Below are 16,676 nucleotides of genomic sequence, written 5' to 3' on the forward strand. Positions count from 1 at the left end.
CGCATAACATTAATCACATTTCTTTAAAGCAAATAAAGATGAATGACCAGCGCATTGTTATTATGTTATTGTGAATCGATTCGATGTCGCAGGTTTCCTTAGGTAGCAGGCGGCTCGCAATGTATAGGCTTTGTATTGCTTTGCAAATGCTTCGGCAACTCAAGAACATTAGAGGCTCGCAGAGATCGGAAGCGTTAAACAAACTATTCTACGCTTTTTAATGCGATGCTATTGACCGTTGTAAAGAAAAGCAACGCCATTTATTAATTTGATGAATTATTTCCTTATTTTATTTCATATTCGAAGTGTTCTTGGTTCGTTTAAATGTACGCACATCTGAATCAGTGATAATCTCGCCTTAACGCGACATCTTTGGCTGTATTACTCAGTTTTCGTCCATTTAAAACAAAATATGTACCCTGTAATACCCTGAAGCGACGACTTATAACGTTACTTTCAATGGAAAAGTATATTTATTGCAGGTTTTTTAAAAAGATACAACTTACAAAGTAATTGTTGATGTTTTTCTAAACTTCGTTTGTTTATGTGATGTATGTAATATTTATACATATTATACAAGATGGTCTATCTTACTATACTATATGTATGTATGTATACTACTCATAATAGCGAAACTAAGCGTCACTTCGTCCACGTAGTCGTGATTATACTTGTATTATATTGTAAATATTAATAAAATACGAAGAGACTGCCTTCAAGTAGACCATCATCATCATAATGATCATTTAAAAGTAACATACCACCATAACGAACACGGAGCTAGGCATTTAAACCAACTTGAATAATTGAAAAGACTTGATTTGAATTTTTATGAATCTAACTGCAAAGTATCCGAAATGCATACTTTCTATGTTATGTTAGGTTAGTAGGTATGTTACTGGGGAATAACAATAGCCCATTTATTTTCGCTTTAACGACAGTTATAGTCGAACATCGAAATGGTTCCCTACCTATCAGCGGTCGCGCTATAACAGCAAATAAATTATATTTGATTTAAGTGCAACTGGTATCAGCCGGGAAGACCTGAACTGGATTCCCTTGGCACATTTTGCGTTGACTCTTAAAATCCTTTCACTCGTATAATAAGTTTCGCTGTCTGAGTAAACTTTTACCCCCATTAAGTCACTTTCACTATCTGGATGCCGAACGGAGCGCGGCAATGGCTTTAATTGTTTATTTCACGATTACGTCAACACTGACTCATCTTAAATTCTGTTAACTATACCGAACTAAAAAAAGATTGTGATATTATTATTTAGCATTAACAAGATTTTCACCATTTTTGTCTAATTAGTAGAAATTTCATAAATATTTTATGGCAAATACTATTTTCAACGGAATCCCGATTAAAAGTCATATTGCTTATCTTGCAAATAATCAAATTAATTATTACTTAAAATATAAACTATAAGAAAAGAGCATCAACTTACCCAATAGTTATCTTTGAAGGCCTGGTTGTTGGAGGAACGCAGGTGAATCATGTCCTCGAGCGTGGTCTGCCAGCGATCCATGCCGGCGCTGTTCTTCGCGGAGTCGTCTCGGCTCACGGCCGCATCCTCCTCGTGCTGCGCGGACGCCGCATCGCCGATACCGCTTTTTGTGCTGCTACTGCTACTGCTGAACGTCCTGTAGGAAACGATATCACATATGAGCTTGTAATCCACACGATCCGTCCTTTACTTTTTTCAATCAGAGATAATATTGTTATGCATATTATTTGTTCTCTCTGCAGTCAATACCATTACCACACAATGCGGAGCGGAAACCATAATTCGATAGAGCTGTAATGAGCCATGTCATAATGATTCATGCTTCCTTATGCGTAAGTCTTTCTTACTCATCTAGAGTTATTTGTGTGAAAAATGGCGGTTAATTAGCCTGCAGCTTGAAAAACAGGAAACGCTGTTTCTGTCTGCCTGACTATTGAAATATTTGAAGGTCGTTTAAGTTAAACATGCTAAAGTAAAACTGACCGCTTATCGTCGGTACATTAAAGTTCTCGAGTCTTGTTTAGTAACTAATTACACTATATTCTGATTATTATTATGAATGCCCCTAAGGAACCCTACTCTGACATAGCCTTCTGGTCTACTGGCAAATATTATACATTTACTTTCTAACCGAAGACAACGAGATTTAGCATCGACGATTTTACAACTTTTTACTAATATGATATATTCCTAACAATGACAAATCTGCAAAAGGCGTGTGTAGTTGTAACATATTAGCAGACAGAAGAGAAATATGTTCTGACAGATTCTTGTAATAGTCAAAGATACCTACCTACTGCTGACCATCGAGTACCAACTAACATATAAAATTGTGAACTCAAGAAACGCTTATAATATTTATAATATTAAATATTTATACAAGGCATAATTTATGCAATAAAATACAGAATACCTAAACATTACGCATATATTATGTGCGTTGCTTCCTGTGTATGGGGTATATAGATTTTGAAAACAATTAGACACGTGCTCGACTCGGCCTTGCCCGCGTCGCCGTACTCGTTAGTCGCGAAGTGGCGCATCGATTGCACCGCTGGGTTGCAGGTACTGCGCGGTCTAGTGCTGACACCTGTCTCCGACACGACACGCCGACACCTCATCGCCGACTCTTGTCCTTGTCCAGTCGATAGCTATTAGCTGCCGTCCGCATGCTATACTACTACCCGCGCCGCGTGTCACGTGGCGTACAGCGATAAGTTTCATTGCTTTTATCGTATTCCATTCACTATAGGTACGTTTGGATACGTTTCCAATATTCGCTGGCACGATAAGTCATTTATTGATAAATCTCGGTACTTAGTGTATGTCATTAAGAAATAAATAAGCGTGTGGAGTTTCGATTTCAAAAGCGTTGAGACTTGTAAGTTGAAAACTAGCAAACTCGAGACTTAATATTAATGCTCTATTTAATTTATATTTATTGCCGGCGATAAGCTTTGTGAAACCGTCCACGCGAAAACACCTGGTGCAAAATCGTTATATTTAATGTACCTATTTTAAACAATCGCACTAATTTTAGATAGAGGTAAGTTTTGATGTTTACAGATTCTGAATTCACGCAAAAAAACAACCAGATTCAAGCTTTTATAATAACTTAATAAGATGGAAAGAATGAATCTCAGGATGGACTAAAGCGACGTAACACTTTGATACTACCGAATCGCCGAATATTTACCACTTTATGTGCGTATTCATAGCGGCACAGAAATAAAGTGAAAAGGAGGCGGTTGACAGCCGTAGATATCAATCATTAAAATTTAAATCACAATATTTTTAAATCATTGTTATGATAAACAAGTTTCATAACTTTTGTTGTGATCAGAGTACATTTAAATTAAAATTAAATATCTCAAAGTGGCAACACATTAAGAAGCTTCTAAGGCCATCAATATTGCGTAAGGAAAATGTTTAAGAAGACAATCAAACGATGAGAGATAATTATTAAAAATATAATACCTACGGATTCCTTCCGGCCTATTGTTATCGCGAACTGCGCGATTTTATTTTCTAACACATTAACGTAAATGAAGTGGATGATGAAATTTAGCTATTTCGAAACGGCCGAGCGATTAGTCTCTGAGATACTATTGGAGGATTTGCCAGGCCGCCGGCCGTTACATAACCTCCGAGCGCCCGTTGCCGACCCGCGGCCCTCGCCGGCTGCCGCGCTCGCGCCTCCGCCGCCGCACCACGGGGCCCATTGACCTTTTTGTGCAATCTCATAACTCTATCTCACACGATACTATCTCGTACGATCGGCGTCCCGTCAACTCATAACATATTTTTATCATAATCAACTGTATAGTTTTATTATATTTAAACTTATGTGATAAATATGTAAACAAACCAGTTTTTATATAAATATCTTAAACAAGTCCAAGTCAAGTCAAATGTGAATCAATACATATTCGTCACTCGAAAGCGAGTAAGCGACGTGTGTGATGGTAATAGTTTGACTCGCGTGCGTCGTTTGTGACGACGTTCCGCAGGTAGTATCAATATTTTCGCCATTGAATCAAATTCATTTCATAAGTATAATATTCTTTATAGTGAACTAAAAGTTGTTGTGTTAATATTCGAGTCGGACAGATATGAACTTTGAAACAAAGCTGGTTAACTGATTGCACCGGATTGCGGTTGTGTAAACTATTTTCTCATAAATATACAACAACTATCACACCGAGTTAATTTATCGTCCATAATGTAATTGATTCTTCAAAATACGAAACCGACACTGTCGCTGCAACGTTCTCGTTATATTTAGTTTATCGACACATTGTGACATCTCACACGTAACCAACACCAGATGCAAGTAGATCAGTTTCATAATAAATGTGGTGGTAGAAACACGAGCAGAGTCGAGCCGCCGCCGCCGCCGCCGCCGCCGCTGCTCCGCGCGCTCTCCGGGCGTCGGATACTCCGCACTCTCGGCCGAGACGAAAGTCAACGCCGACATTCGGTTATAAGGAGACCTTGTGTTATATTCATTGAAGCTAGAATTGATTTTGCGATAAAACGAGGTTTCCTTCCTGCAATGCTTGAATGCTGTCAAGAAATAAAGTAATAAAATGCCCGGTTTAAGACCTTGCTATTGTTAAAAAGGTTGCCAATACATTCAGTCAAAATTCAAATATTTAAATACCAAGTTCTTCAAGGCTCCTTGAAGCGCTTCGATGAATGAATCGTCATGTTACAGTGAATAAATGTAAAGCTACCACCGAAACTTGCGAGGCTGCTTTATTTGGTAATCAGCTTGAAGGGTGTTAAGGAGAAATCGTTCGTGAGGATCTCCCTCGAATGACAATCGATTTGCGGCAACGAAAGTGTTGCTGATCGAAACTTGCATAGATCGATTCGGTGACTTTCACTGGGCCACGGGGCCGCGCGCCCGCGACGCGCCCGCCGCGCCGCGCGCCTTCTACCGCTATGCTCGAATTGTTGTTGTTATTTTCAGGACGATATTCGGACATTTAAATGCTAATAACTTTAAATCGCAAATTCCCACGCTTAATTATGTTTATTTATGCACATAATTAACGCAAAAGTGAATCTGAAAGTCGGCAACGTTTACGTTTTATGAAGTAAGTATAAGGCATTCCATTGGAACATTAATAAAATAAGAAACTAGGACCCTGATTAATAAATGTGATGTGAACCTGGGTAGGTTCCGTTACGTACATTAGATATTTTGCCGCCAAACAGTATTGTTGCGTTCCGGTTGAAGGGTGAGCGAGTCAGTGTATCTACAGGCACAGGCACAACAAAACATCTTATTTTCCAAATTGGACGAAGGACTGGTTAATATTTTCTACTGCGTCGAAATCTATGGGCGGTGTTGACCACATTAAGTGGGACACCACCTATATAAATTGGATTTCAGACTTACAATCCAACAATATTAGGCTACTTATAATTTTCATTGTAATTTTGATGTGATATTTGTGTCGGTATTCCGCCAATATAAGTAAATAGTTGCTCTAAGTATTGAAACAAGGCAATCACTCGTCGGATCGGATTTAAAATAAACCGGAAATTATTAATAATAAATATTTCTTAAAACTGTCCCCTTCTCTCGCGCTCCCCGACAACACAGCGCGACCTCGAGTGACCCTGAGTTAAAAATTAAATTACATTTAATTTCCTACTCAGATTTGATACAATCACGGTCATAGATTACCCACCACTGAAAATTTGGCCTCGCACCACTACAATCAGCAATTTAGTATCGCTGATTTCTAGGACGAGATGAAGCCGAAAAGAACATTTGTTATCAAGATGTTTGACAAAACAGTCATCGGCATACACACATATACTGGTATGTATGTGCGTACGTCATTCGCACAGCCAAATCATATTTTAAACACATTTAAAGCACACAAGTGAAATCAGGTTTATAATAATACCTTTAAGCAGTACGAAATAAAGTCGTTTTGGCATCTGTTCATTGTGTTAATTTTTTGAGTAAATACTACTAGTAGAAAGATTTATAACGATATTACAAATAGTAAGTTTTAGCAGTGTTCGAATATCATAATTTAAAGCTTTTGAATGACTATACTAATTCAGATCAAGTTTAGTGAAAGAAAGTACACATCCCTTTAAAACTTTTTCTTGGAATTAGAATTCCCGTTTATGTCTCTTGCCTTTAGACTACCTATTTATTATATATTCGAATAATCGCCTGTGAAGAAAGACGCGGCGACCGGTCAGATCACAGAAATAGATCGTTTGGCTTGGATCACTCGCTTGTAGTATAATATTTGTTTATACATCTCACTATTTACAAATTGCCAATAGTCGCCCGAGGCTCTACTCGCCCGTCGGCTGTTAGGTTATTAGGTATAGTCATGAGCAGCCGCAGCTCCTGCTCGCGCTGCGCGCATACGGCCCCGTTGTCAGTTTTCTTGTGATACATATTATCCTATTATTATCTTGCAGTTTTAATACAAAGCTCTTGTCTATATTTTCTTTGAAACAACGTTTTCATATCGCGCGAATATACTTTACCCTTTTATTGTTTGTACGGAAGTAAGTGCTAGTCGCCACAGTTATATCACCCTGACGGTCAACGACCTTAACAAGTATTATTAAATTTATTGACTGAGTAGCATCGATTAGCATGTCGACGAGAGCGACTCCACCGGACCTCAGTGTCGCCACATACTCGGCTGAGCGATTACCATTGTCCATGACACTGGCTCTGCTCCTTAAACCCCGCCGATCACGGACTGACATTTAATGCTTCGTCATAGGACATACATATCTACTGTGATACTCTGGCACATCTTCCCTGTAAATCGAAACTCAGCAAGAGAAAGCTTATCGATTGGCCGTACACTACAGGCAATCATTTTATGTAATAAACTGAACCGATTTCTGCAATAAACACAGACTGTACTATTTGATAAAAACGAATAACAATTTCTCTTATTCGCAGAGCGAAGTATCACAACGTATTCATTTTAATGAGACAGCGCGTCTATTTCATTTAAATAATATTACACCTTAAAACACTTTCCAAATTAAATTAAATGTGATAATTTATATACCTACATAAAACATTTCCTTTCTCGTCAAATAGCTCACTTTTTCTGTGCACAAGTAAAAGTTACTTTTTATTTTATTCATAGGCTTTATATTATATTTTATTCAAATAAATAGTATGCCATAACATGCTCAACAAAATCTTACAGACATCGACTGGGACTGTGAGAGCGAGGTCGCCACCTCGACGTAAACCAGGAGATTGAATCTACTTCATTAGTGGCATTTTCATCTGATACGTAAGCACTCGTAAGATATCGTAGTTTCTCACAGCTTCGTGTAATAATCTTGCTACACTATCTTTGTGCTGCTGGCATTTGTTTACCTACACACATGCGCATCGCGCACAGGGTAGGGTACTCACTCGCCAAGATACAACAAGCTATTTCGACGAAACTATTTCAACGACTCGCCTGACAAATCTACTAAGAAAAGTAATTGTCACGAGCTGAGCGAAGGTATCTTCAATGAACACGTCCTCGATGCAATTAATTTAATAATAATACAAATTGTATTGCTGTTTACCTTATTTGAAACACTAATTCTTAAATAGATACAATTTTATATTTCAAATAAAACAAGAAAATACACACGATACGCAATAAAGAGATACGCTTAACACGGCACCAACGGTCGACCGTGACCGTTACCGCCGCCGCCGGCATAGAGTGGCCACACAGAATGATCACCCGCCGTTACTCCGATACCCAGCTCACTGATCGCGCACCGAAGCGATAACCTTGAAGTTTCAATATACCTGTCGTGCGGACTGCCTTCTAATATTTAATTAGCCTTTTTTGAATTACGTGTTATATCGACCTATACAAATAAACTATCACAGAGATGTGCTTAAACGTTGATTTTGAATCCTTACCGACTTACTTCAAACGTCTTATTATTATTAAAACGCTCTAAATAAAAAGGTATATAAACAAGAAAGGCCAGCTATAATAGTATATAACAACACATACTATTGCTATATGCTATTGATTTCTTATAAAGCCTAATAATATAAAGTATTTATTTACATAATAATTATTATCAAGTACTGAATTATATACAAATAAGAATTAAAAAAAGACACTGTATGATGTATAATTTATGACCGCGTGGAATGGTGGCATTCATACCAGCAGCAGTTCTCCGTTGAATCGCAATTGGGATCCTCCGGGCAAAAACCGAAACCAGCCCTTCTGCTATTGATTTGCTTGTATTTATTGAAGAGAGTCGTCTATCTCCGAAATTTGTCATCAGATCTTTAAGAAATTTAAATTGGACCATTTCGAAATCTCTTTCAAACAAAAAAGTAATTTTGCATTCTATCTATATTTGACGGAGTTTTGCCAGAACATGCGAATTGAAAAACTATAAACCTCCAAATTGATAAGATGCTCTTTTAAAAGAAAAATGTTTTATTTTGTAAGATCCAAGTCGGTGCATCAAGCGCGCTGCTGGTGATTGAGTAGTGAGTACGATGTCTCACGAGGAAGGTGAAATAACGGCGCTCGTTGCAGTGCTTGCTACTTAGTAATGCGATGCAAATATGAATACATACAAATCAATAGGTTTTTTCCATCCGCATCCTCCACGCTCGCGCGTGCGCAGCGGAGCGCGGGTCCCCGCTAGTGACTGGCGGCCTAGTGGGGACACGCTTCGAATATTCGACCATATCGGTCGGGATTTTATGAGTGGGTTTTGCTCACGCAATTAACATGGATAATATTAATTCGTGAATTTTGAACAGGTCGTATCTATATATAATTTGTAAGTGTTATAGGATGGGCGGATTTCAACATATATGAATAGGTACGTGCGAATATTAATAGGACTAATATGACAATAATATCTGGATGTCTTTCATTCAACATTTTAAAGGATAAAACATTTAGGAGGTTACTATACGTATTTAAAACGGGATATTTGCGGTGAGTTTCGTTTGTTATATACGGGATCGAGTGTCGAGTGCACATAAAACAAATAAAACAAATAGTAAGGGTGAAAGTGACAATGGTAGTGTTGATCAGTGTCTACGCAGCAAACGTACGAGAAAGGAGGTAGTCCGATATGGACACTTCTAATGCCGTCAACATCTACCCCCAAACTCCAGTCTCGTGAACAAGATATTCGTAGATAATGTCGAAATATCGAGCTCCACCAAATAAAAATAAAAAACATGGTAAATATCCCGTTTTAAATTCATATAGTAATAAAAATAACTTTGTTAATTTAAAATCTTATTTAGGAGGTTTGCTTTCACAGAGCACACACTTACAATAATTGTCGGCCTCAGTACAGAGCAGTACGCCTTATATATTAGTAATTCGCTTAACTTTTCGAAATATCAAAAAGAAGATGATTCTACTCTACTTGTCCATGTGATAAGTTCATTTAAAACAAGCGAAAGCACGAGTCTATAGTCAATAGTTAAACTAGTCTGTGATTAATGATTCTATACACAATTAAAAATCTTTCGAGAACGGTCGTTTTTTTCCGGATTGGAAACCTCGCACAATCTTGCAGTTAACTAACTTGAAAATAAAAGTTAAATCTGTTTGCCAACATAAAGTTGTTCGACTTATCTTCTGCATCGTGTAAGTGTAAGTTTTATGAGTATATAAATAATTACGCAAACATTAGTCCACAGTTCAGCGTAGTAATATGGAAACGAGTATTTTGTATAAGCGTATGCTCGACCCAGTAGCCTGCCATATTCGGTTTCACAATAAAAAAGACAAAGCTATCACAGGGCCCGAAGGTCACGCTGCCTCCGGGCAGACACGAGATTCGATAGTTATAATAATATTTAATTACGAGTACCTACGTCTGGTAGCACTCAGCTTGCAACGCAAAAACTAAATCCCAACCGATTTTCTTTTTAATCCTTGTAACTCTTATTTTATGAGAAACACAGTTGCCAGCGCCGTTATTTTCTTTTAAAGAAGTAAATCCAAGAATAAAGTTAGTACCTAAGTATACCCGGCGCCAAATACTGTCTGGAAATCGATAATATGTTGACATGCATCTTATTACAGAGGAATTGGCGTTTCAGTCGTCACGACAATGGAAACTTGATATGAGATATATCAACGATCAATACTTAGTATATTATTTATTTATATTTTAAACATGAAATTCAAAAAGTGAATGTTAATACATCAAAGGTAGGTAAATGTATGTCGATTCCAGCGGTGACAAAATCGCATTGCGTAATTTGTGACAATCAACTGTATACGTTTCAAGTTTTGGTTATGATTACGTCAGAAAAAACCTTTATCGATTACTTCAGTTACATATTTACAGATTCAATTAACCAGGGACAGGCTTCCTCGTGAAGTTATATGATATCTGATTGAACCGGATGAAGAAGCAGGTCTTCAAATTTTCTTATTGTCTTATTTATTGGAATATAATATTTTAGAACACACCTTGTGGATAAAAGTACCGTTTACATCCACAATTTAAAAATAAAATAATTATAACCGTACGTTATTTGCGGTACGGTGCGGTATCGACCTGTGAATTAATTAAAATAATGTTGTGTTGCCGAGCCATATTTTATTGGTTTATATAACAAACTACAGTAGAACTCACTAATAAATGTCTGAACGTACATCAAAAGTGTATTTCATGAGACGGCCAGCGACGACTGTCCATATCGTTTCATAGTCAACCTTTGATGACTCGATCACAGTAAGCCAGTTCAAGTCCCGGGACACGAGCCAGCCGACCTACGTTTCGTTTCTAAGAGGGGTAAGCCTTTTTTGTAGAATTTTATTTTAGTTAATTTCTGGTGGAACTTATTAAAAAAAGGCAATTTTTTGTAAAAATCTACAATTATTCAAGAGAAAATTAATTCTTAATAACTTTAACGTTCATTTCAGTCTTAATAATCGCTTGGTTCATTCTTTTAAATCACACTCAGATTCACTTTTAAAAAGTTCAGTCTTATAGTTATTTAAAAAAATCAAAATATTCCATACAAGCACTTTTGAATCGTCGTGTTACAGCGTTGAATTAAATTTAAGCTACCAACGGTAAAACGAACTTAATTAAAAATCATACTAATTCTTAATAACTACTATTATCTAGTAATTCTAGTATCTAATCATAATCACAACACATTAAATAGACTTCTTTGATCATTTAATTTAATAAAATAAACTTTCAATAAAAATTAAAGCGTCACCAGCTTTCCTGTCCGCTTTTGATTTTTATTAAAATGCCACCGGCCAAGGAAACACTCTCGTTGACAACGATGTCGCTTTCGACTACAATTTCGATAATCTTGTCTTGTCTCGAGTTTCGAAATTACGAAAAGTCCAAACCACGACGATAGTCACAAGTCGTATTCAAAGAATTCTTGTGTTTACTTATTTTTATTCGTAAGTTATTATTTGAAGTTTTTCATTGACAAAGCAAATAACTGGACAGATATCCTAAATAGCCGACGAACCGCCGCAGATCGCGTTAAGCAAAAGAATAAAACCTCAGTAAATGTTTCCAACAGCCCGTCGACCGGTTTGATGTAAATGACAAACACGTATTGTGGCCCGTGTTTTTATTTATAGGGACAATATATTCTGTATCAACATGTTGTGCGCTAGTTCCAACTACGTAGCTATTGAGTTCAGTGGCTGCAGTTAGTATACGAGCCTTGAGTCACTTCGGATTCCATTAATATTTAGTGTTAAGAGACCCTGAATTAAATGATACTAATGAATATTTGTATTTTGATATCAGATGGTTTTTCCTTTCGGTTTAATTACCGCGTCCGTAGTCCGCAGTGAGCAGAGCTGTACCCCGCGCCGCACCGGAGCCGCACCGGAGGCCATAGCCCGATTCGACCTTGTAATATTTTTTTTCGACCTGAACTACAATAATTATTTGCATTAGTGTTTACGTGTCTATCGCATTTAATTAATGCTGAACGTGCGTTATTTTGAATAATAAGAGCGGAAATACACATTAAAGATATTTAGTTTTTGCTCAGTGGTCGACATTTGACCATCATTACTTATTGAAAACTTTATGAATAATCTTCTTTCATTGTTTCCTCCACTCTGAGTAAGTCGGTTGATCGGCTGAGTAACAAATAAGAAACGTACTAACCGTACCGTTCTGTATTTGCGTATTACTATTAGATACGTTACTATAAACGTTTCTGGTATATCTGGACAAGATTTTCTAAGAATCCAGAAGAAACAAACAAACGCCTCATCCCTGCTCAATATTAATAAAATGAAAACGACAACCACGTTGTTATAATATACCTAAGAACGATAAGAACCAATGGCGGCTAGATAAAGAAAACAGCTTCACTTTAAAACAGATAAAAAACATCTGAACTTTCACTACAATGCGGTTGTTGAGTCATTATGTCGCGACAAAAGATGAATAAAAGTATGAGAAAAATGTAGTACTATTTACACAGGGCCAAACACATTCCGCCCAACATTCGACACGTGGCGGCCATTGTTTCGAGCAGATTCCTCAACGCTGGTCGACATCAGTCGGTTAATCGCGATCGATAGAAAGGTCTACTATAATACTTCTAAAGACAAGAACCGATAGAAAGTCGCCATTGGATGCCGGCGCAGTCAATCATGCGACTTCAGATGTTATATTCCCTCGTGTCTGGCATGACTCTGGCTCGCTCACCCTTTATGCCGGAATGCAGCAACGCACTTAAATTCTTTGCGAAAGCATAATTATTTATTTCAATACTACTCCTAGAAAAATTTGCGATTCAAAATTCGTAAAAGTACTTCGAAAAAGTTTTTTAATTTGATTTGTTTTCATAGACGTGACGCGATTTCATAATGACACATTAAGTGGGAAAGGATCTGCCCGCACCGAAGTCCATAGCTCTGAACGACAATTGACTTCAATGGAAAGGTCGCTATAATTAAATTAACGTCTCCGTTCTAATGTGAAGTACTGTGACTTGACGAGCGACGCACGAGCAGCTGTGCTTTATACGAGCAGACACACCTGCGCCTGATGCTATGGAGACTACATAGTGCGGTCACGAGTCAACTATCATAAACAATTTATTTATTTATTGGGTTCTTTTTTAATGTTGAGTTTCGCTTATTTATTTGTTGTATAGTTATTAAGGTTATCAGAGAAATGGGTTCCGGAAATAAGTTTGAAGGGTCGTCCAGTGTTTGCAACAATGTGCATTTTTTTTACGAACTGAAATGAACGAAATTTTTAAACTTTACAAATCGAATAACAATTAATACTAAACTATTTAACGATTATTTTTTTATTTTTTTTTTTTTTATTTTTACTTTATTAGGGAAACAAACAGTACAAGTCATTCTTAAAGCTATAGCATAAAAATTAGCACATATACCAGTAAAGTTTCCACTTATAAATAAAAACATAATAAGAGCAGAACAAAATTAATTATAATATCTAATATAATAATAACAAGAAAAAAAAAACCTATGAAAAAAGGGCAAATTTGAAAAAAACAAATAAAAGATCTAGGCTTTATGGTTCTAACACAAATTTCCTGAAGTTAGCAACTGATTCTGTAAATATATCTATAGAAAATTTAGTGTTATATTCATTACAGACTCTATATATAAAAGAATTTCGTGCATAATTTGACTTTAATAAGGGCAAACTAAACAAAGCCTTATTTCGTGTTCGTATATTAGGACACCTGAATCTTAAGCAATTTAGAAGGTAGGGTGAATCTATGTAATTCCTTATTCATTTAAACAAAAATAATTGATTGAATTGATTATTTTGTATTAGTTACTTTTTTTTTAAAACTTACCTATTTAGTTTTATTATATGAATTCAAAATAATTGAATGCCAAAAAGGCTTGGGAATTGGGTGGGCGGAACGATTATCAACTCGTTGTAAGATACTTAAAAAAAATAAGGAGTGAAATGGAGATTGCAGCTTATTCAAAAAAAACAATCTGATACGATTAATATTCTCAATGAAGATTTAATAACGAGCTTTGGTTTAAACATTAATGCCCTGGATCTAAACGTTACTATTCTAGTTAACCAACTGTTTTCGTTCAAATTATCGAAGTCTTCGAACCAATCAAAAGAAATGGATACTGACTGACATGGCGCTTTCAATATCTCCGTCTCATTAGTGACTGATCGTCGTGGAAATCAGCGCAAAGGTATCATATCTTCGTAGGTACTCTTGTTTCAGATCCATGAGCGGTCACGATATAACTGTACCAGCCAGCGGACCGACGGTCGCAGAGCACTAATGCTCCGAAGGAGGTCAGCGGAACCTGCGACCATTACTGCGAACTCACTGACGAGACATCTACGTTCTTGAAATACAACTAATATATGTAACATTTTTAAAATCTAGTAGAAAGCTGTTTAAACAAACTTTATATTAGATAAAGTTTGAGACAAATCTTAAGAAAGAACACTCGCTTTACGCAAGCGGCCACATGTTAGTTTACACAGCTGCAGTATACTGCAGCGAATATCATAACGTAGCATATATGCTATGTTATATAATACATGATAATCACTTGAGACATTTCTACAAATTTTAATATCGACTGCGTTAGGAGTCAATGTGATATAACTGAGAGGCGTATATAAGAGCGTGAAACCTGCTAATCCAAACGACAGCCGCTTCCTGGCTACCCGGAGTGGCAACAATAACGCGAATGCTAGACAATGGCGCGCAGCACGGAAAGAGCGCGGGCGGTGCGGGCGGCGCGGGCGGTGCGGTTGGCGCGGGCGGTGGTCGTGTCTATCAGATGCGCCTGCGCCGGTCCAACCTCGCTGCTGATCGTCATAGCATCACCATTGTTATTGTATACTCGGCCGTGAATGCCTTGCTACTCCTACCTACTCCACTACCTCAATATCATTCCATTGAATACTATAATTTCCATAAATAAAACTGTTATTTATAATTTAAACATTTGGATAATGATGTAAATTGATGGCGCGAATTGATACTACATTTGATACCTATATGATATAATATATTATAATATAAGCTCCTAGAAGGTGTGGACGAATATTCTATTTATCTATTTCGCCGTTGCAAACGAACACCTGAACGGCTGCCCGCAGAGATACAGGCGTATTATTAGTACGGTATTGTAATAATATTAAACATTTAAGTATTTTAGATACTTTCGCGCAACAGCCGGTACAGTAATTAAATAGAAAGTGAAGGAAAACACCGACAATCTAAAGCCGTTTACAAGTAAGCTATTTGATGTATCACTGGCAAGTAATGGTAGTGTGGCGCACGTCGATGCACTTCACACCGATGGAAACGAAACTGCTCAGAAACACAAACCGTCTCCTGAGACCAATTCATAATCGACCCGATATCGGCCCCGACGGGTTAAGCGCGGTTGACACTACATTAGTTTTCATCATATTTATTTTAAATAATCAGATAAACGTGAATGTATACTACATCAGTGACATGGCGAGTGAATCTAGAAACCTCTTCGCCTCCTATACTCTGTGGATTTTTTTAACATAGATAAGAGAGAGTAGAAAAAATTAAAGGAGCTTTTTCCCAATACATATTATACGTATAATGTATCGGAAATATGACAGCCTTTTGGTTCTCAAGGCCAAATGACGGTGCAAGCGTCGTCACATTTTGGCAATCTAGCAGACCGACGAGTTATCGTTCGACAACATTGACATAGTAAACAATATACTAAAGATATGTTAAATAGCAACATAGCACTTCATATAGGGCTTGTCCGTGTTGGAACTATAAATTATATAGATTACTAATCAATCACAAAAATCCGTTGCTCTTTGTTTGTCGTACCAGCTCAGACGAGCCTGCACTATGCCCTACTACACAACAAATAAAGCGAAGGAAAATAACATGACCGCGTCGAAATGATTTCTTATCATCTCGGAAGGCTTACTGATAAATGTTGAGATATTAAATTCTACTGAGTTATATTTCTGTTCAAACTGTTGATGATTATACCTGTCCTTTGGAAAATAATTCAAAATCCTATGTTACAGTACAACTGTAGTTAATGAACAACAATGATAGCTTAACTCATTTAAGACCTGCGACGGCCTCGTCGTCCCGCTGACATTGGGAGGAAAAAAGTTATCGCCAAATATTTATAAATGCACAAGGGAGTACGCTAGCCTTTAAGTAATTCCTTCGTAATATCACTCAACTGCCTTGACGGCCTGCAATGTTGGTAGAAGCTACAAATGAGTTTCAGGGTTATCGTAAACTCATTTGCGGCCAAAATATAGAACGGACGTCAGAAAAAATATGTTGTTTTCGACCTAAATGTGTTCTAATTACACGCCGCCGCTGCGCCACTATTTGCTGAAGCTTTATAATATAACCAGGACAGTGTTCACTTCGGTTCGCCTGAGTCGACTTCATTCTGATTTCAATGTTGAAGTGCACGGCGCGCGGTATGAAGTGTTTCTTTCTGATAAGTACCTACTCTAATTTTGACTCTCGAATATTTCGTGACGTCATTAAAGTAATATAAAAATAGTGTAATTTATATTTATTGCCACAAAATATTATCTATATCATAAATACATTACGTAATGCGGTGCGCGTTTTGTACAATATTAAGCAATATT

The 16,676-nt window shown here is 37.1% G+C and overlaps 1 protein-coding gene across 2 annotated transcripts in view; it reads right to left on the reverse strand.

Annotated features, from left to right (window-relative positions):
- LOC125075825 (nostrin) overlaps positions 1–16,676 on the reverse strand; it is a 29,686-nt gene that overhangs the window by 9,886 nt on the left and 3,124 nt on the right. For both annotated transcript variants that reach the window (XM_047687611.1, XM_047687612.1), the window contains exon 2: positions 1,452–1,647. In XM_047687611.1, the coding sequence (XP_047543567.1) occupies positions 1,452–1,647 (196 nt within the window). The remainder of the gene's footprint in view (positions 1–1,451; positions 1,648–16,676) is intronic.

Source organism: Vanessa atalanta, chromosome Z (assembly GCF_905147765.1).
Source record: "Vanessa atalanta chromosome Z, ilVanAtal1.2, whole genome shotgun sequence".
NCBI lineage: Eukaryota > Metazoa > Arthropoda > Insecta > Lepidoptera > Nymphalidae > Vanessa > Vanessa atalanta.